Below are 20,314 nucleotides of genomic sequence, written 5' to 3'. Positions count from 1 at the left end.
CGTAGAAGAGCAGCACTTTTTCCGGCCCGCCATCAGCAGTTCATGTCCATCTCGCTGGGTTGAACGAATTATCAAAGAAGCCGTCCATGTCAAACTAGAAAGCCCATCTCTAAACTGAGGATGAGTTTTGCACCGTCATTTATTGTCCTGACATCTCTCCCACAAAGATTGTCTCAATGTAGAGCGTTTGCCACCATCCATGAACATGTTGGTACGCTCCAGAAGTCGTTCACCAGCCACCAGAGACAGAAAGCGGGGAATCGCAACACCCACCATTTCCCAACTGAAGAACCCTTTTGGATTAAAGGTAAACATCAACAAAGTCCAGTTACCTCAATTCAACCTTTGAAGATGTTTTACTTAAGTTACAAAACATCTTAAATCCCAGTAAAAACGCCTCATCAGAAAAAAATACACACAAACTAGGAGTGTAATTGTAAGTCTCAGTGTAAGTTACACTAAGTATATACAATAATAAGTATTTAAGTAACCACACAGTCTTGGTAAACATGGTAACTGGAGCACTAGAAGTGATATAAACTTCATACTGTTATTTAGTCTACTCAGGAACATTGAACATTGTGGTGTTTTATAACAATAAACAGTGGTGGTTGTTGATTCTAGCTCAATAAATATTGATTTCATCATTTGTGTGGGTGAAAATTGACCTTTGAGTAAACTCTTCCAATAAACTGCCAATAAATTAAAAAATAAAGTGATCGAAAATATATAAAAATTCATTGATCGTGTCGTAGTCCACTAATTTATCAATATTTTTTTCCACAAAAAACTATCATATAAACTATTATTTAATTAATGACGTTACTCAACTCACACACCTCTCGTCCGTTAATCCTGGGAACGACACTTCCGCATTCCCATTCCGAGAACCGAAGATGCATTCAGTGACACTCCGTCATTTAACTCTCTGTAAATGAAACATTAAAAAAATGGCATATTTCAGACATAGTTGCTAATGGTGATTAATTATGATAAATTAATTCAAAAACTGATTACCCTTGACACCCGCGACCCTCGTGAGGATAAGCAGTTTAGAAAATTACACTTAGACAGCCTTAATTACTATACACATTTTAAGTATTTCATAATGACAGTATTGCATATTGGCACAAAAACTATAATTGGTGAGAAACGTATTCATAAACACGTACAGCATATGCATGTGTAATAGAACTGTATTATAAATTACTTACATCATTCACAAGTCATAATATTTATTAGTGTACGTCACATTTTCAAAAGCTTCCGGTCACATGGTTGTGTACCCGGAAGTTCTGCCTCGCTAGGTATAGCAAGCACGGCGCTCCGTTAGCCAAATAATGCCACGAAACAGACCTTTGCATTTTAAGTATTTCATAATGACAGTATTGCATTTTGGCACAAAAACTATAATTAGGTGAGAAACGTATTCATAAACACGTACAGAATATGCATGTGTAATAGAACTGTATTGTAAATTACTTACATCATTCACAAGTCATAATATTTAGTAATGTATGTCACATTTTTCAAATACTTCCGGTCACATGGTTGTGTACCCGGAAGTTCTGCCTCGCTAGGTATAGCAAGCACGGCGCTCCGTTAGCCAAATAATGCCACGAAACAAACCTTTGAGCAAATTCGTTTTAACATATTTTAACGTTGAATTAACGTTTACTCGGGAGTGACTGTGGAACAAATTGCAAAGTCTCGACTCGGTGGTGTTTGTTAAAATAAATGGACAAAAAAGACAAGCGTAGCGACATTGTAAGTAGTTTGGTTCAGAGCTAGCAGTCTTGCTAACAAGCAACTAGCTAGCAACGGACAACTAGCTAGCATCACTTTTTGTTTGTTTTTTTCCCTTTATTATTGATCGGTGATGCACATTTCAGCCTGATTACAGCACTTGGATGGAGATGCATCCGTTCATTGGTGAGATAATCACATCTACCAACAAGGAGCAGCTTGATATGGCTAATGTGTGGAGCATGTTAGGAGGCGAAGCTTCACTGGAGGCGCTCCAGCTAGCTCGACCAGTGCAGGACAGGACGGAAGCAACACAGAGGAAAAGCAAGTCCAGAGACGGTAAGTGTATTATAAAATATTACAAAAGTAGATATAATATAATAATTAGCGTCATTTTGGGTAGATGTGCGTCATGTCTGCACCTGCCCAGGCTGCCCTTTTTCTTCTACTTTAGAGTCCTTGAAGCACACACACGCGCTTCCGGGCTCAGAGGTAGCTTGCCATGCCAAAGACAACACCGCCATCACGGCAATGACTTCGCCCGATGGCGCCGCCGAACCCAGCAGTCCCCCCGGAACGTCAGACAGCAGGCAGAATCCCGACACGCCTCCATCCCGGCAGTCCTCCTTGAGTCACATCTCCTCCATATTCCCATGCCTGTGTTGCCACCACGGCCAGCTGCTGAGCCAGCACGCCAACAGGGACGCCGCGTTTTCTCACACCCATCACCACTTTCACCACCACCACTGTCCCATCAGTAACTGTTTGCCCCGCCCACAACTGGGGCAGTCTCATTCCCAGCAGCTCTCCGCCGCCGCCGCCGCTTCGTTCCCCTGCTTGGCGTCTTTGCACCGACAGCTTCAGGAAGAGCGAGGTCGCCCGCTGACCGCACTCACGTCGCATCCCTGCATGCACTGCTCCGCGTCTTTCTCCAAACCGTCCCAGTTGCTGCAGCACCAGCGCTCCGAACACGCCCACAAGCCGTGCGGGTTTCTGTGCATGCAGTGCGGGAGGACGTTCAACTCGCACAGCAACCTCCGCATCCACCTCAACGTGCACACGGGCGCCCGGCCGTACACGTGCTCCGAATGCGGCAAAGGCTTCAGCCAATCCGGCGCCCTCAAAATCCACAGGCGGATTCACACCGGAGAAAGACCTTACACATGTGGCTTCTGCGGAAGGGGGTTCCCACATCTGGCTGGCTTCCGAGCCCACCAGCGGACTCACACGGGGGAGAAACCTTACCGCTGCAGCCAGTGTGGGAAGTGTTTCACCCAATCAGGAGCCCTCAAGATTCACACTCGCATCCACACCGGAGAGAGGCCCTTCATCTGTACCATTTGTGGAAAAGCCTTCTCCAATCGCTCCGGAATCCGCTTCCACAACACCACAGTCCACGGTCTACCTCCGGACCAATTGGGACAGGATCGAGCAAGAGGACGTCCGCCCGCGAGTCTACACACCCGTCCCGACGGGAACACCGCGTTGCTTACAGAAACTCCGTCCGCTTTAGCGCTGCTCGCTGGTAGCAAGCCGCCGTCTGACGGCGAGAACGCAGACAGGAACCGAGACGGGCTGATGTACGCATGTGAGGACTGCGGTCTGCGTTTTAAGGATGCTCCCTCCAGGAACCGACACCAGAGTCAGGTGCACTACTCCTCCGAGGGGAGCGTGGAGGAGGGGGTCCCTAAAGAAGGAGGCAGAAATGCGGGAATCAGACATGACAGTGGAGAGGAGGTAAGAGTCACCATTGTTTAAAGTAAGCTAATATGTGGACATCAGCTATGATATATTTAGGCGGGGGGGGGGGTGTTCAAAGTGCGGCACACAGCATCCACCCCTCCCTGAAAAACGTATTTCGGCCCCAGACTCTCTACTCTCTCACTGTACATTTTTCATATTTTTTTGCTTAACCCCCCCCTTTAGTGTACCTAAAGTTATGACCAGAAAGTGCGTATGATTGACGGAGGTATTGATCGGGTTTAGGAACAATCACATTACAAAAAGAAACTTTATTGTGCCTTAAATGTGGACATTTTGCATCCCTTTTATTGATGGCCAGACATAAACATTGCACGGAAAAATGTAAATAAAAGATGCTCTCAATGCTTAGCAAAGCAGCTCTAATTAGGAACATGGACAACTTTTAATACTATTATTAATACTATTATGTGTGTTACTGTAATTTTCTTTGAATTATGGTTAGTAAAATTAACTTATGGGGGGAAGGACCTCCACTTATTTATGTTTATACGTGATATGAATTTATGGAAGTCAGTTTTTCTATTTGTTTGGGTGGAGCCAGTGCTGTACAAAATTCAGAACTGAATTGAGAATGAACTCTAAATAAATGGATTGCGGTTAAAAACAGGAAGCAGAATTACTGTAATTTTAATTGAAATTCCAAGAAAAATTATATAATTTAGTATAATTTATTGGACAAAATTTAGGTTGTTTTTTTTTTGGAAAATAACAAATTAACTACTCAGATAAAACATTCAAGGTTTTGGATAGGAGGCAAGAACAGAACTTCATCTCCCAGAATCCCTTGGTGCAAGGTACCACTGCAATTTCTGCCTTTTATAAAAATTTCAGAAGAAAGGTATCCAAATATATGGTATTCTTAATAGTGGTTAACTTCTTTTTACACTTGTATGACAATGAAATACTGTATGTAAACTAACGACGTCAGTTGTCTTAAAGGTCTTCACTTATTTTTACGCTTACATGGCGATTAATGTCAGAAAATGATGTGGTGCCTTTGTTAAAAATGCTAAAAATGACTTAAACATTAAAATTGGATATTGTTTTTATGTTTTAATATTAAGTGGTTAACACATTTGTACACTGGTATGACGTGTATGATTTAAAAAAAAAATGACAGGAAGCGTTTGTTGCTTTTTTTAGGTTTTCATACGACAATATTTCATATTATATATACCACTTCCTGTAATTCAATTCACTTCAAATTAAAAATTTAATTCTGAATTTTACACAGGCCTGATGTCTCCTGTGTCCTAATCATAGCAACAACATAACCATTGTGCCTTTTACGTGTGATAACATTTTATATCATGAATATAATATATAGTTACTATCATAATTACTCTTGCTGTTCGTTGGTGTCCAGCAACGTTTCTTTCCGTTTGCAAAAGCCTACAACTCATTAGAGCCACCTGGTGGTAGATTTTAGTCATTGCAGCACCACGACACTGTTAATGTGGGAGGGACAGTGTCACAGTGAGACAACCTTTTCAATTGTAAATAATATCCAGTATATGTTGTTATGACAACATGTTATTTGCTGTTTTTCATTCATGTGAAAGTGCAACTTGTGAAACATTGAACCAATAAAAAAAAGAGAAGCCATATTGTCTTAAAAAATGTTCATTTCTTTCTTTCAGCAGTCCACATGATGGTTGTGACTTTGGAGTACTTCATTCACGGAACGTTCGTCCCGCCATGTTAGTTCACATGAGCCGTGCCTTCCATCACAAAGGCTCCTGATAAGTATGCCTTGGCAGTAACGAGTCACATGACTTGGGCTCGGCGTATATGCCGACGCTAGCGGGTCGTAGCGCATCCACATGAAAGGCCGGGGTGCAGTAGCCGTTGTCGAGAATCCTGTGGGAGGGGCAGTCGTACGTCCCCTTGCTGGTGGTAGACGCCAACATTGGGGGTCCGCGTGCGTTGCCGGGAGCTACCCCCGCACACTCCTGTTCGCTGAATGGGGTGGCGTATTCCGGCTCCGGTGGAAGGGGTTCTGCGTACTCCGGGAGGTTGACGGGAGAGTCGTAATGGTTGAATGTGAAGGGGACGGTGTAGCCCTCGTCTGACGGGGGGCGAAACGTAGAGCCCACCTTCACTGGTTGGGCGTAGTCTAGAAAAACAAAACACAAATTCATACTTTACCAGCTAATTCTGGTCTGCGTCATGACGTGCAGCTTGCTAGCAGATGGAGCTGCCGCGCGGGGCTAAAGTGTGACCGAATGACTGCGAGTGATCGTGGCGGTCAAAAGGGAGTCAGCCCACAGACCCCCAGAGACACAGAGGGTCCGATGCTTGGGTCGAATCCCACCGTTTATCCAAAAACCCTCCAGTTTCTTGCTACACTTTAATTGGTTTCATCCCAGTGGTTGTCTTGCAAGCCTTTCCACCTTCTGAAAATATTAACCCAGATCACCGTGTAACAGCGCACAGAATCCATGACCCCCTATAATAATACTCAATCGTTGTTATCCTTTATAATGGTTGTGACAGTTGAGCAGTTGGGACCGAAAGAGTTAGTCAATATTAGCGGGCGTGTCTCCTCTGAGCTTTTTATGATTCTCACACCCATGATGATGGCTTTCCTTTTCTTTGGCGCACATAATGAAGTACACCAAGTGAAGGAATAAGTCATGTTATTCTTCCACCTTTTTTTAAAACTTGTATGACAGTTGGGCGGCACGGTGGAGGAGTGGTTAGCGCGCAGACCTCAGGGTTCAATTCCGCCCTCGGCTATCTCTGTGTGGAGTTTGCATGTTCTCCCCGTGCATGCGTGGGTTTTCTCCGGGTACTCCGGTTTCCTCCCACATTCCAAAAACATACTAGGTTAATCGTCCATAGGTATGAAAGTTGTTTTTTTTTTGCATGTTTGTCACACCTGGAGACCCGGGTTCAATTCCACCGACGGCCCCCTCCGGCCGCCACATGCCTCCAGGCGCCCGGCCTCACCTTACAGCACACCCCATTGGGACTTTGGGCTGCACGGTGAAAGAGTGGTTAGCACGCAGGCACAAAGCTAGACCCAAGTTCGATTCCACCCTCAGCCATTTCTTGTGTGGAGTTTGCATGTTCTCCCCGTGCATGCGTGGGTTTTCTCCGGGTACTCCGGTTTCCTCCCACATTCCAAAAACATGCTAGGTTAATTAGCGACTCCAAATTGTCCATAGGTATGAATGTGAGTGTGAATGGTTGTTTGTCTATATGTGCCCTGTGATTGGCTGGCGACCGGTCCAGGGTGTCATGAAATTCTTCCACATACTTCCTTCTTCCACCCAGTTCTTGTGCCCTTGTGTATTCTTCTGCTGAGGCCCGCGTCATCCTTGTCGTGTCTCATCGCCATTTTAATTAGACAGGCTCCACCAGACGCTGTTTTTGTCTTAGCGTCGCCCCTCTGTCCTGTTTATCGCCACGGCGCTCAGTGAAGGGGCCCCTCTTTGAAAGAGGGGGGGAGGGAGAGAAAGGACGAGTGGGAGCAGCCTTTATCTAGGTCCAATTAAAGAGTCCCTTTCAGAGAGGCAGAAAGGAATGTTTATACAGTGACTGGGGTGATGGGCAAAGAATGGACAGCCCGTGGAGATAGCCGAGAAGTCGGCCATGACAGTCCAGAGGAAAAAATGAATGCCAGTAAAATCTCAATGGGCGACTGAGAAGAACTAAAAGGAGCATCGAATGATGATGAGCTACAGACGTCAGTGATCCAGTTCTCACCATTGATGGGAGGGATCGGTAGGTCGTCATGGATGTTTCTCTCCAGTGGATACGAGATGAGCTCTGATGGGGAGCAGGGGAGACTCTTAACCTGAAAACTCTGGCAACCTGTTCAACACACACACACACACACACACGACCAGTTGCTGTTTGAAAGCAATTCACATAAAAAGCAGACATCAGAGAGCAGCGGACTTACTTGCTTGCACACAGTGCTTCATTTGAGAAGACATTTTCCTGCACACAAAAGAACATAATCATACAATATTCCAATATCTACCATATCTTACTTATTGTGTGGAAATATGGGCTAATAACTATTAAAGCAATTTTCACTCGCTAAATGTACTGCAAAAAAAAGGTCAGTAAGGATAATTCATAATGCCGCCTACAGAGAACATACTAACTCCTTATTTCTAAAATCACAAATATTTAAACTTGCTGATATAGTTCATCTTCAAACAGCTAAAATAATGCATAAGGCTAAAAATAACCAATTAGCTAAAAATGTCATCCAATACTTCTCTACAAGAGAGGAGAAATATGATCTCAGGGAAGAAGTACATTTGAAACACTTCTATGCTAGGACTACGTTAAAAAGCCATAGCATATCACCATCAGTGAGGTTGTCCTCTCTTTCAGTGTGGAAGTGGTACATTTTGAGGTTGTCTTTCTCTACTCTGTTCAAAACACTTTGGAATTGTAAACTGGAAGGGCTAACTAGTTAGCTCAGTAGCTTTCTATGCTAATGGCGGCTATGTCTTATGTCCCTGCAGTGATACCGTAGCTTGTGCAATCAGTGTGGAAGTGGTACATTTTTGGGTTCTGTGTCCTTCTTCCCTACTCTGTTCAAAACACTTTTTTTTAAGTTTGGAATTGTAAAGTGGAAGGGCTAACTAGTTAGCTCAGTAGCTTTCTATGCTAACGGCGGCTATGTCTTATGTCCCTGCAGTGATACCGTAGCTTGCGCGATGTCATGTAAACAAGGAATAATAGTGGCTACTGGCATGTAGTTCATGTTTACAGCGCTCTAATAATGATATATATTTAGGAAGCCGTAAACATGTTTTCTATGGTCTAATTACAAATATTACATGTATTCATATAGAATCCTACTTTAGTAATTTCATAATAATTTGTTTAATGTTTAACATCTATGAAATATTAATAATAAAAATAAAAAATGTATTGGTACAAGTGCAGACAGATTTAATGCCATACCACAAAATAGCTGCAGTTGAGTACATATATAAACGCGTCCGGTTGCTATGTGAGTAAATATGGTGTATTTGTATCATGTATGGTGTATTACCTTCTTTTCCAACAGACTCCAGCCAATAAACAACTGAAGCACATGATCAGTCCCAGGACCACCCCCACTGCGATGATGACTGCTTGACTGGATCCTGCATCAGATTATATAAAAATATGGATATACACGTCAATTAATATTCTAATTTCATCAATTACAATGTATGTAAAAATGGATGCACCCACTCTGTCTTGTCTCCACCAAAACTGGTCCTTGTGATGGAGTTGGAGCCGTGTTTGGAGTCACCACCTTGTTTTTCTCAAAAGGTGATTCTGTCAGGCAAAAAGCAGGACCAAGTTCACCCTTTTACACCAGTGCTGTCCAAACACATGTAAGTTGTACTGTCTATCAGGGGTGTCACAAGGCACAAGATTGGGTCTTTATTGTTTCAGTTATTGAAAAACTATGACAATATATTGCAATCTACTATGTTACACTCTTTAGCACTTTAGCACTAGCGGCCCTGCTTCCACTCATCGAGACAAAGAGACTGTATGACTCCGTTCATGCCGTTGTTCTATGTCAACTCTCTTCCTGCCTGTTTGGAAGTAAGAGATGAGGAAAACAAACACGCATAAATATTGCAGTATATTGAGGCCGGCAAATTGTGTTTTTTTTCTTTTTTTTTTAACCTTGTGTGACCCCTGCTGTACAGGTTTTTTTTTTCTTTAATATTTCAACGTTATGCTACCAAAATTTTATTTTGTCCTAATATTACTAAATATTTCTCATACAATAATGACATTTTAGACTTATCATAGGGATGATGCTAAAACATTTTTTTCTTTTTTTTAACCTTGTGTGACCCCTGCTGTACAGGGTTTTTGTTTTTTTAATATCTTTTTTCTTTAATATTTCAACTTTATGCTACTAAAATGTTATTTTGTCCTAATATTACTAAATATTTCTCATACAATAATGACATTTTAGACTTATCGTACAATGTTTTTCGACACTATTTTGACATTACATTATTCTTAGAAAATTATGGCATATTTTTAAAACAATTTCTTGTTAAATTATATTTTCAGAATGTGCTTTAAGCCAATAAAAAACATCATCATATGAAACATACTGCAGTAATAATAGAAACTTTAGGGACGATACTAAAAAATGTTTTTCATTTTTTTAACCTCGTGTGACCCCCTGTGTTTTTTTTTTTACTCAAACATCTTTTTTCTTTAATATTTCAACTTTATGCGACTAAAATGTTATTTTGGCCTTATAATATTACTAAATTATTCTAATACAATAATGACATTAAAGACTTATCATACAATGTTTTTCAACACTACAATAACAATTTCTTGTTAAATTATATTTTCAGAATGTGCTTTAAGCCAATAAAAACATCATCATATGAAACATACTGCAGTAATAATAGAAACTTTAGGGATGATACTAAAAATAAAAAGAATTTTTTTTTAAACCTTGTGTGACCCCTGCTGTACAGGGTTTTTTTTTTACATCTTTTTTCTTTAATATTTCAACTTTATGCGACTAAAATGTTATTTTTCTAATATTACTAAATTATTCTCATACGTTAATGACATTAAAGACTTATCATACAATGTTTTTCAACACTATTTTGACATTACATTATTCTTAGAAAATTATGGCATATTTTAAAAACAATTTCTTGTTTAATTATGTTTTCAGAATGTGCTTTAAGCCAATAAAAAAACAGTAATAATAGAAAACTTTGGGGACGATACTAACTTTCAGGTGAGTGAGACCTTGGCGTAACCTTGACAGGGCAACCCAGGATCTGGATCTGAGCCGAAGCGCGGCCGTGCCAGCTGTGCGGCTTCAGCCGAATAAAGCGAGCCGTGGTGGTAGGAAATAGGCTGTTGAGTACCCTGAGGTGGCCGTCTGCATAGGCCTGAAACACCTTATTAGAGTCACAAGAACAAGGTTACGAGGGATAACAACATGGCCACTTAGCCAAGCAAATGTAGCGAGGTGCTGACCATTTCTTCTTTGCTGACAACATCTTTATAAACCTTCCAGTTCTGTTTGTCTTTGCTGTAATGGAGGATGTAGGATTCGATGCGGTTCTCACCGGAGCCAGTTGTGATTACTCCTGAAAAAACAGAAGCGGAAGAATTCTGTTTCAGTTCACATTTCCTGGTAAAAAAAAAATAAAGAAAACAAACATCCAATTTTTCAGTTAGGAGTGATTCAGTGTTTTGCAAAATGCAACGCTGACATGAATAAGTGTAGTTTAGTGCTTATCTAAAGTAGGTTTTCATTACACAACATTAGCTGATCCTGGTTGATATTAGCATTAGTAGTGAATTGCTGGATTAGCCATGAAATTATATAGGAAATTAATTAACCTTCCTCTTGTGTTAGGGTCGGCACCGACGCGTTTTACATTTTAATAAAAAGAATCACATAACATTTATTTATTGCATCAAGGCTTTTATACTTTGTCAGGAAACTATATTTCAACAAAATAAAACAAAAAAAAATTTTTTTTACTAAATTTTAAAATAGTCTGGTTGAAATTATGACCACTGTATTGTTAGGGTCAGTTTCGACCCGGTCATAATAATATGATTATAAAGCAATATTTTGAGCCACAACTGAAATCATAAGTGCACAATTAGCCAACACATTGACAACCAGCTCCTCTTCTCATCATGTAAGCTTCAGGGGATTCTCATTTTGACCGCTTTTTCCAGTATACCAGCAGAAAAACAATGTCCAGACATTTGTTCACTTCCTGCTTTCGTAATATAATTTTTTTTGTTTTTTTGTCACGTACTGAAGTACAAGGTGATATGACCATACAATGATCTAATAGGTACCATAGTAACCTTCAAATTGTATAAACGTATTATATAATGGTTATTTTTAGCCTTATGCATTATTTTAGCTGTTTGAGGATTAACTACATCAACAAATCATAAGTGTACAATTAGCAACCAGCTCCTCTTCTCATCATGTAAGCTTCAGGGGATTCTCATTTTGACCGCTTTTTCCAGTATACCAGCAGAAAAACAATGTCCAGACATTTGTTCACTTCCTGCTTTCGTAATATAATTTTTTTTGTTTTTTTGTCACGTACTGAAGTACAAGGTGATATGACCATACAATGATCTAATGGGTACCATAGGAACTTTCAAATGTATTAGTGTATAAATTGTATAAACGTATTACGTATTATATAATGGTTATTTTTAGCCTTATGCATTATTTTAGCTGTTTGAGGATTAACTACATCAACAAATCATAAGTGTACAATTAGCAACCAGCTCCTCTCTCATCATGTAAGCTTCAGGGGATTCTCATTTTGACCGCTTTTCCATTATACCAGCAGAAAAACAATGTCCAGACATGTGAGGTGAATTCACTCATTTGATTGGCTGATTTCACATTTACAATTTGGATCATGGAAAGAATGGCAAGAAGTACAACGAACCAAGATCTGGACCAAATTTTTGGTCAGACAGACCATGCATAGCCATTGAGATGAGCAGAAGAACAACGTGGAGTATGATCCAGAAGACACAGATGATGCGAGTCAGATGAAGAGGTTGCTGGTGGTGAAGCTGTTCTATATCTCTCAGTAATAGCCAGGTAACAATATAATCTTTCATTTATTAATGTGATTCTTTTGAGGTTCATTTTACCATTTTTGCAAATTGAAATCGAGGGGTATAGTGACAAAAAAAGGCCTACAAGCCCACACCAGAAGTATTAAAAACAACATTTTCATGGATGAGGAAGCCTAAGAAGGTAACCAAGAGAAAAAAACTTATTGTTTTTAGTGTATTTTATAGCTAATTTAATACATGGGTCAAAACCGACCCGTTAACATAAGAGATGATACCAGAAAGCTAACACAAGAAGAAGGTGAAATGAAAAAAAAAAGAAGTTTTTCCACATTTAAACCTACCTGTGATAGTGCTTTTATCAGTGAGCCCCAGCTCCACCCAGGGGTGCGCATCGCCCACTCCAGCACTCCAGTATAGCACCTCTTGTCCGGAATCCATGTTCCTAACAGACCAGGACATTTTGTGCTCTTGGCTGTCTTTCTCCCAAAAAGATGAGGCGTTTAAAGCGTACACCGCCAGGATGTTTTTACATTCTGTTGAGCAATCAAGAGAAGAAGTTGAACCGTGGAAGTAGTTCATTATAATATCCTGAAATGTTTTGTATACAACCACTCTAGTTGGTCAGGAAATATCAATTTGTCAACTGTAACACACTTCAGCTGGAATGAAAATATATATGACTTGATGGCCACAAGCTGCACCTTGTGTGAACATCAGCTTCTTCTCTGATAGCGAGCCCCTGTTGAAAGAGAGGGATGGATCCGAAATCAGTGGAAACAATTTGGTGATGTTTTTAAGCGCTGCTATGGAATAAAAAGAGCAAAAGCTTACGGACATTTTCGAGAGGATCCCATTAGAAAAGGTGGACTCGTAGAGCGTGAGGCTCCTCTCACGGGTCACACTCACATGACCTCCAAGACTATCAGATGTAGCTCCGGCGTGCACGGCAGATTTACACAGGACGGACGTCTGTGATGAAAATGAATCAATGTTACACATTTTATTGCATTTCCAGTGTCAAATTGTTAACTTTTAACCCAACAGGGCAGTCGCCAATTGTTTTTGATATTGTATAACCCCAGTGTGTATGATACATGTAGGCATGTATTGGCGTGACATCCTTGGGTAAAAACATAATGGTTTCACGGTATCACAATTACAGCTTACATGAGTAAATAAAATACTACTGTGGCTAATCCTGCACTTCAAGTCGCGACACAATAGATATTTTTTAAATACAGGGTCAGGCAAAAATGATCTGACACATTTGTAGGTTAAATAAAAGGCAAATAAAGTAAAGTCACAAAGTGTTTTTATTTTCAAAAAGTACATATAATGTAATTTTTTCTCATATAATGCCATTTTGCTTTGTTTCTTTATAATGCCATTGTTTTCATGAATTGGACTGGTGAGCATGGTGCTTTCATTGTGGAAACGTTTATCAAAACAAACAGATCTGTAGACATGATCCCGTACCAGCTCCAAACACCATCTTGCTATGGGTTACCAACAAAAACAGAATGGTATTATATGTACTTTTCGAAAATAAAAACACTTTTTTGTTTCTTTACTTTATTTGCCTTTTATTTAACCGACAAATAAAATAAAATAAATAAATGTCAAATTATAAAATTTGCTATTTATTTAAATTTAATTTTATTGAATTTATTAAATTAAATTAAAAAGCAAATAAATAGAATAAAGTAGTCCAAGAATGTCACAACATAAATAAATTTTATGTTATTATTGTTGTTGAGCCGCTTTGAAGTGGTTGTTGCTTGTTGTTCAGTGGCAAATAAATAGTTTATACCTCTTGTCTCTGTCTCAATCACATCCCCACATTTGGTGACCCTCCACAAAAAAAACAATACGTCTAAGTCATAATTGTGAGGTATATAGACTGTTCTCTGAAACCACTACTGATAACATATGCTAGCCACTGGTGGAGTTTTTATATTTTCTAGGTGCAAAACAAAAAAAAGAGTAATTTGGACCCAAGAAGGCATAGCATCTTCAATAAATGTGTACTGCATTGTGTTTATTTTCTTATTTGAATTGACACACTTCATGTAGCTATCGCCATCCCCCCTGTGATGGAAAATCAAACCGGATCGGGATTGACTTGATCCAAACCATATCATCATGCTCATGATATGTATTTGTTGAAGTAATGACTTTTAATTAGTGTTTACTTACATCTCTATAGCCATGATCAGGACCTCCCCAAATGTCACCCGCCACGTTTTTACATCCGGCTGGACAGTAAACACTGACGAAATAAAAGTTTAATGTGAACAGTCATTGATGCTTTTCTGAAAAACACTCAAATGATGTGAAACATGAACCAACCTCAACTGTGGCGAACGAAAATGAGACCCTCGTTGTAAACAAGAGATGATATCTGCAACAGCAATGTAGACGAAGAAAATGAAAAGAAGGCATGGGAATTTTTTTAAGGGCTTACATAATAACCCCCCCCCCCTTCCATCTTTCCAACACATGAGACATCCTAGTGTGGTCCAAGTGTTGCTGTATTAGGGGGATGAGTGGTCATCAGTGTTGAGATGAGCGAGGCCTTTGTTTTTGAGGGGACTCTGTCATGTTTCACAAGCACGGCGACTGGCTCTTGTGTGATCTCAGCTAACAGAGGACGGTTTGTGCGTCCAGACACAGGCTCAGCTCCAGACACGGCGAGAGTTCGCAAAACAAGACAGGAGAAAACAGGAAGCTGTGATACATACTGTACAGCCCAATGACCTCATCCAATCAGACTAAATATAGACTAGTACTCACTTGAAGAAGGGAAAAACATAACCTGTATATATTTTTGTAGTAACCAGAGACTGATTAAATGGCTTTTGGATGGTGGCACCCCAGTGAGGTGATTGATGGTCCTTGTGTTTTCTCTGCTGGGGTGACGGAGCGGTTGACAGCAAAGGAGAAGAATCGAGCCTCATTGAACAACACTGAACAGAAGCTGGAGGCCACCATGCATTCAGAAGTCTTGCTTTCCCAGCAAACACGCCAGAGCAAAGATGGCGACCGAGGATGAATGCCAATAAGAGGTGACTCACATCCACAAACAACTGCATGCACACGGTGACAAAATACACACACAGAATGGTGTTATATCATATAATATAATGTAATACTATTAACTAGTAACTAGAAATGTATGAACACAATATACCATAATCCCACCTGCCACATCCTGTTTTTATAAAGCCTTAGAGTTGCTAAAAATCGGTATACATTTTCCAAAATTCTGTCCAATAACATCCATCCATCCATTTTCTGTACCGCTTATCCTCACAAGGTTTGCAGGCATGCTGGAGCCTATGCCATCTGTATTTGGGGCGAGAAGCGGGGTACACCCGGACTGATGGACAGCCAATCACAGGGCACATATAGACAAACAACCATTCATGGACAATTTGTAGTCGCCAATTAACCTAGAATGTATGTTTTTGGAATGTGGGAGGAAACCGGAGTACCCGGAGAAAACTCACTCATGCACGGGAAGAACATGCAAACTCCACACAGAGATGCCCGAACGGGGAATCGAACCCGGGTCTCCTAGCTGTCTGTCCGGCTAACCACTCGATAATAACAAAATGTACAGTACAACTGTAGCACTGCTCAATGATAATCTGTTTAGAATGCTGGTTACATGAAGCCATACCTGGATGCTGGTCTGTGGCATAGGAGAGTAGGAACCCTCTTCCGGACCGATGTGACCTCGTCTTGAAGGTTATTGTCACTTCATTGCTTGGAAGTGTCATATTCTTTTGTGACACATTAAGCCACCCACACACCGGACCTGTGGACGAAGCAGACGTACATTTTAAAATAGCAATAGAAATATTTTAGACAGTTGGCTTGTATTTACTCCAAAAGATAGCATGGATTTGTCCATTTATTGTGTGAGCTATTTTGTTATATCAGTCAGGATTTTGTATCCTTCCAAATTCTGAATTTTCTTAAATCAAAACAATAATTGGAACTATCCTAAATGAGCAAAAAAAAAACAGCAGACCTATAATTCTTATTATGGAATCATTTGCTGTGCATATACTGTATATAGGGTCATGCTATTGTTGAATTAACATACTATCATTGAATTGAACTGCATTGACTTTATGTACAATAGCATATTAAGTGAAAAGTCGAGTAGCCTAGTTTGTCGCTGCTTGTAGAAACATTCACCCAGCAGGGAGTAAAGCACATTAAATTCATGACTCAGGTACTATGGAATCCATGAACAAACCCTATTGACGATGTAACAGTACAGCATGTCTATCATCAATTTCTCAATCGTTCTTATTGGCGGGGGGCCAATGCCTCCGAGACACGACTTCTCTGTTACATCTGTATGTCAAGGGATTGGCATGCCCCGTGTCTGGTAATGGCGTGGGGAGTGTCGCCATTAGCACGGGAAGCTGCTGAGATAAGGCAAAAAACACGGATTTACATGGCTAGTAAACATTCTTACCCAGGTGGAGTATTCCGCTTTTATCTGTGATGATGAGAGAACCATTGCTGCAGCCTCTACTACTCTCAATGTCAAAATCCCCAAAGAGGAGTCGCAGTGTACGCCCTTCTGGCACGCGGAGCTTCCACTTGCACCAAGTGTTGCTAGGGTAAGTGCCTGGGTAGTTCTGAGAGGCCAGGGTGCCTGATTCTGTTCCCAGCAGTGTATGTCCGCAGCCATTACCTGGAAAAATACAAGTAAAACAATAATATCAAGTTGAACACTACAACTTTAACTTCTAACTCTTTAAAACGTCACTCATTTCATTCTTGCATTTTGTATGCTATTTTTAACTGCATTTGTTCTGAATTCTGGATCATAATTTATTTATTTTTATTATCCCATCAGACATGAGCTTGATTTTCTCATGAAAAAAGTGCAACTAAGAGGGATTTCAGGGTGTTTTATTGGAAATAAAATTAATTCAATGTTTTTGTCAAATAGCTTAGCACATATTGGCATATAAGTACTGGCTTCAAAGTTTTGTTGAAACTCTGTTTATATTCTTGTAAATCAAAATCAAATCAACTTTATTTGTATAGCACTTTTCCTGCAACACAAAGTGCTTTACAGAATTAAAAACAATTAACACAATTAAAAGAAAAAACAATTACTAAGAAAGCCCCTCCCTCCCACCCTCCATACTAGACACACACACACACCCACCCACACACACACACACAATCACACACAATAGGGAGACATGGCATGGCACTGAGGATCAAGGAAACGCCACCTTTGGGGCCGTCCACACTGGGAGGACCCGCAGGCCGTGCCATCTGGTCCCCCGACTCCGACAGACGAGCGGACCCCCACATTAAAGGGAGGAACCCCCATCCGGCCGGGTCGAAGGGACCCAATGATGGCACCCTTTCAGCAGACCCGACACAGCCCCCAGTGTGGAGGACCCCCTCTGAGGAAACACTGGAGTTAAAAGCTAAAGACTAAAAGCATAAAATAGGACTAAAAAGATAAAAAACACAAGAAAAGTTTAAAAATATTAGTTAAAAGCCTGATTAAAAAGGTGTGTCTTTAATCTTTTTTTTTTTTTTTAAATATCAACAGTCTCTGCAGTCCTGAGGCTCTCCGGCAGGCTGTTCCACAGGTGGGGGCCATAGTGGCTAAATGCTGCTTCACCGTGGGTTTTTGTTCTGGGTTCTGGTATAGTTAAAAGGCCAGTGCCGGAGGACTGCAGGGTCCACGGGGGTTGATATGGTAAAAGCATTTAAAAACCAGTAAGAAAATCTTAAATCTTGTAAATGTATGTCAATTTTTCTTGAACAATAAAAGCATGTTAGCAAATTCATGTTTTTCTTTTACCCCCCCAAGACTGTGAGAAATTAAAGTTCATGTTGTCGTTAATTCTCACTTCTGCATGACCAACACTTCCTGTGCAGCATAGATGACTAATAAACGCCTACTTGCAACAACACAGCACAGCTTGTTTATACTGTCTGGAAAGGAAGTGGTGACAACTACGTATATGGAAAGCGTATCAATTCACATCCTCTTTTACTATTATTTTGACAGTTTCTTCTTTTGCATACTATTTTCAATGTGGATTCATAACATCATCTGACCTGTGGTTACTGTGACAAACACTTGAACCAGACTAGGAACACTAATATTTATATTATCTGACTTGACAGTAAATAAATGAGTACATTCCTATAACGATCACTCAGAGATAAATGTTGTGATGTGGGGGCGGCAGTAAGTAGTGAGGTGGTCCAGGAATGGTCAAAAGCTTAAAAATGCCCCGGTCACCTTGGCTATAGCAGCTTCATCCTTGTAGTCGTTGTCTTCCATATAAGGGCGCTTAAGATTTGTTGAGCTCAAAGTGCAGGATAACCTTGTGTGCTCACCCTGTGTCTTCACACCAAACACCCCCGCCCGAACTTCTACGCTGCTCTTTCATTGTTATTGCTGCTCCTCAAAGCCCCCTAAGGATTTCCTGGACATGCCACAGCGACATAACGTAACCACGGGCAACCAAGCATGGATCTGTCACTCTCCAGTGGAAGGTCGCTGGGTGGTCTGTAAAATTATCCTTGCACCTCCGTACCGTAATTTCATCTTGATTAGTGGATGTATTTGGTGTGGAAAGACTGCAGACAAGCGTCCCAATTCTTGTTTTCCCACAGAGTGCTTAACTGGCAGGTCCTCGCAGGTCCACACAAGCAGGCGGGATGCTCACCTTCATTGCCTACCGCTACTTGAACGACGGAGCCACACAACAGCACTGGGGCCCACCAAAGCTCTTTGCAAGCTTCCCAGCAATTACAAAGTGACTGTGAAGTTAATCATCTGTCGATGTGAGAAAACCAATGCCACAGAGAGACGCCCAAAATAACACCATGATTGTGCTTTCCGGCAGTTGAGTATAATTCAGGTAACACTTATTCATGTGGCATGTGGAGTACACTTCAGTGTTGGGGAAGCCTGTGGGAATGGTGAACTTATAGCTGCAGGTAAACATGTAAAGAAGAGTATGTAAAGAATGTGTCACACGTGACCAACCGTTCTTCATTACAAAAGGTTAACCTCGATATGGACAGAAGAGCATAAACATGGTGTAATGAATCACTAAAAATAGACATGTAACCTGTCCAATTGTGAAATACCTATGCGTTTGGTGATATAGTGTATAGCTAGATATAGTGATGTTAGATAGTAGGACTGTCAAATGATTACAAAAAATTAATCAGATTAATCATATTGGGTAAAACTAATTAATCACGATTAATCACCATTGTCAACTATGTCTGAAATATGCCAATTTTTACTTTATTTAATGAATAGAAAGATAAATTATGATATGTATATATTTGTAGGTACTCCAAATGAACTGAATATGTCAGTCAAGCTAAAATGCACCACACTAGTCTCTTTTACAGTAGTACAATAAACACTTTTTAGGTGTCATTATGAGCAATAAGAGGTTGTGTTCACAGACATCACGTAATTTAAGGTAAATTAGATTCATTTCCAGCACACTTAAATGTAGCAAAAACATATTTGTCAAGAAAATACTCAGTTTTTATATTACTTTTTCAAAAGGTTGTGTCTTGAAATTGTTAGATATGAAGGCATACCGGAAATGAGAAAAAAAAAACGTAATTAATGAAATAAATTAGTTACCACCGTCATCGAGTTATTTTTGACAGCACTATTTGATCTACATGTATAGCTTTAAATATACTGTACAGGCATACATCTGGCACTCGTTTCGACTAGAAGCATAGCATTAATTATAATGTTTTTTTACAGTAATATTAATCATTTTAGGATTGATGTCAGCTTGGCTAGCAAGCTTTAAGAAAACGTCTCGAGACAAGAACTTATGCGTAACTTACCCTCTTGGCCGTGGACACATACGTTTAGTATAACCCAGTATCCAACAAAAAGTGATTTCACAGCATTTCGGATGTTTTCACACTTTGTTAACATTGTTTCCAAAGCTGAGAAGAGGAATGTAAAGTGCAAGCCGCCACGGCTGTGTGTTCTCCTCGCTTTCCTGAGGAAAAGTTGTAGTAGAAAGTGTTGGGTTGTTACCATTGGCCACGAGTGGGTGCACTCGATTCACGATTGGCTCATAGTGGCTGTCAATCAAATATTAGCATGCATTCCATTCCTAAAGGGGCGGTCTTATTTGAGTGCTGATCTGAAGTCAGCCTGTGCACTTAT

At 40.4% G+C, this 20,314-nt stretch overlaps 2 protein-coding genes across 4 annotated transcripts; one reads left to right on the top strand and one right to left on the bottom strand.

Annotated features, from left to right (window-relative positions):
- Positions 1 to 1,561: 1,561 nt before the first annotated feature.
- On the top strand, positions 1,562 to 8,975 carry LOC131136948 (uncharacterized). 3 transcript variants are annotated; one of them, XM_078798067.1, is made up of 4 exons: positions 1,562 to 1,767; positions 1,893 to 2,085; positions 2,150 to 3,483; positions 5,151 to 8,975. In XM_078798067.1, the coding sequence occupies exons 1-4, from the start codon at positions 1,738 to 1,740 to the stop codon at positions 5,160 to 5,162; spliced, it is 1,569 nt and encodes a 522-aa protein (XP_078654193.1). In that variant the 5' UTR covers positions 1,562 to 1,737; the 3' UTR covers positions 5,163 to 8,975. The 3 variants fall into 3 exon arrangements, with proteins under 3 accessions (XP_078654193.1, XP_057940305.2, XP_057940303.2); XM_058084322.2 differs by lacking the exon at positions 5,151 to 8,975 and having other exon boundaries at positions 1,893 to 1,932; positions 1,996 to 2,085; positions 2,150 to 5,111; XM_058084320.2 differs by lacking the exon at positions 5,151 to 8,975 and having other exon boundaries at positions 2,150 to 5,111.
- Positions 4,198 to 20,167, bottom strand: LOC131136952 (discoidin, CUB and LCCL domain-containing protein 1). Its single transcript, XM_058084329.2, has 15 exons — positions 19,984 to 20,167; positions 16,589 to 16,810; positions 15,779 to 15,916; positions 14,446 to 14,497; positions 14,293 to 14,365; positions 12,932 to 13,065; positions 12,798 to 12,835; positions 12,438 to 12,629; positions 10,504 to 10,616; positions 10,253 to 10,424; positions 8,719 to 8,805; positions 8,534 to 8,627; positions 7,421 to 7,458; positions 7,222 to 7,329; positions 4,198 to 5,626 (listed from the first exon to the last, which is right to left on the bottom strand). The coding sequence occupies exons 1-15, from the start codon at positions 20,075 to 20,077 to the stop codon at positions 5,238 to 5,240; spliced, it is 1,944 nt and encodes a 647-aa protein (XP_057940312.2). The 5' UTR covers positions 20,078 to 20,167; the 3' UTR covers positions 4,198 to 5,237.
- Between the last annotated feature and the right edge of the window lie 147 nt (positions 20,168 to 20,314).

The sequence above is a fragment of the Doryrhamphus excisus genome, linkage group LG17, assembly GCF_037039965.1.
Source record: "Doryrhamphus excisus strain RoL-2023G ecotype Guam linkage group LG17, RoL_Dexc_Guam_v1.1, whole genome shotgun sequence".
In the NCBI taxonomy this organism is placed as follows: Eukaryota; Metazoa; Chordata; class Actinopteri; order Syngnathiformes; family Syngnathidae; genus Doryrhamphus; species Doryrhamphus excisus.
The sequence above is the reverse complement of the archived record's forward strand: the minus strand, read 5'-3'. Positions and strand labels throughout refer to the sequence as shown.

Bases quoted from the DNA above. Each gene is read 5' to 3' on its own strand.
- LOC131136948 (XM_058084320.2), top strand. From the start codon at position 1,738: ATGGACAAAAAAGACAAGCGTAGCGACATT. The intron at 1,768-1,892 runs GTAAGTAGTTTG...TGCACATTTCAG, and splicing joins AAGACAAGCGTAGCGACATT to CCTGATTACAGCACTTGGAT. The intron at 2,086-2,149 runs GTAAGTGTATTA...CATTTTGGGTAG, and splicing joins GAAAAGCAAGTCCAGAGACG to ATGTGCGTCATGTCTGCACC.
- LOC131136952 (XM_058084329.2), bottom strand. From the start codon at position 20,077: ATGTTAACAAAGTGTGAAAACATCCGAAATGCTGTGAAATCACTTTTT. The intron at 15,917-16,588 runs GTAAGAATGTTT...CTTCGTCCACAG, and splicing joins AAGCGGAATACTCCACCTGG to GTCCGGTGTGTGGGTGGCTT. The intron at 14,366-14,445 runs GTTGGTTCATGT...TTATTTCGTCAG, and splicing joins TTTCGTTCGCCACAGTTGAG to TGTTTACTGTCCAGCCGGAT.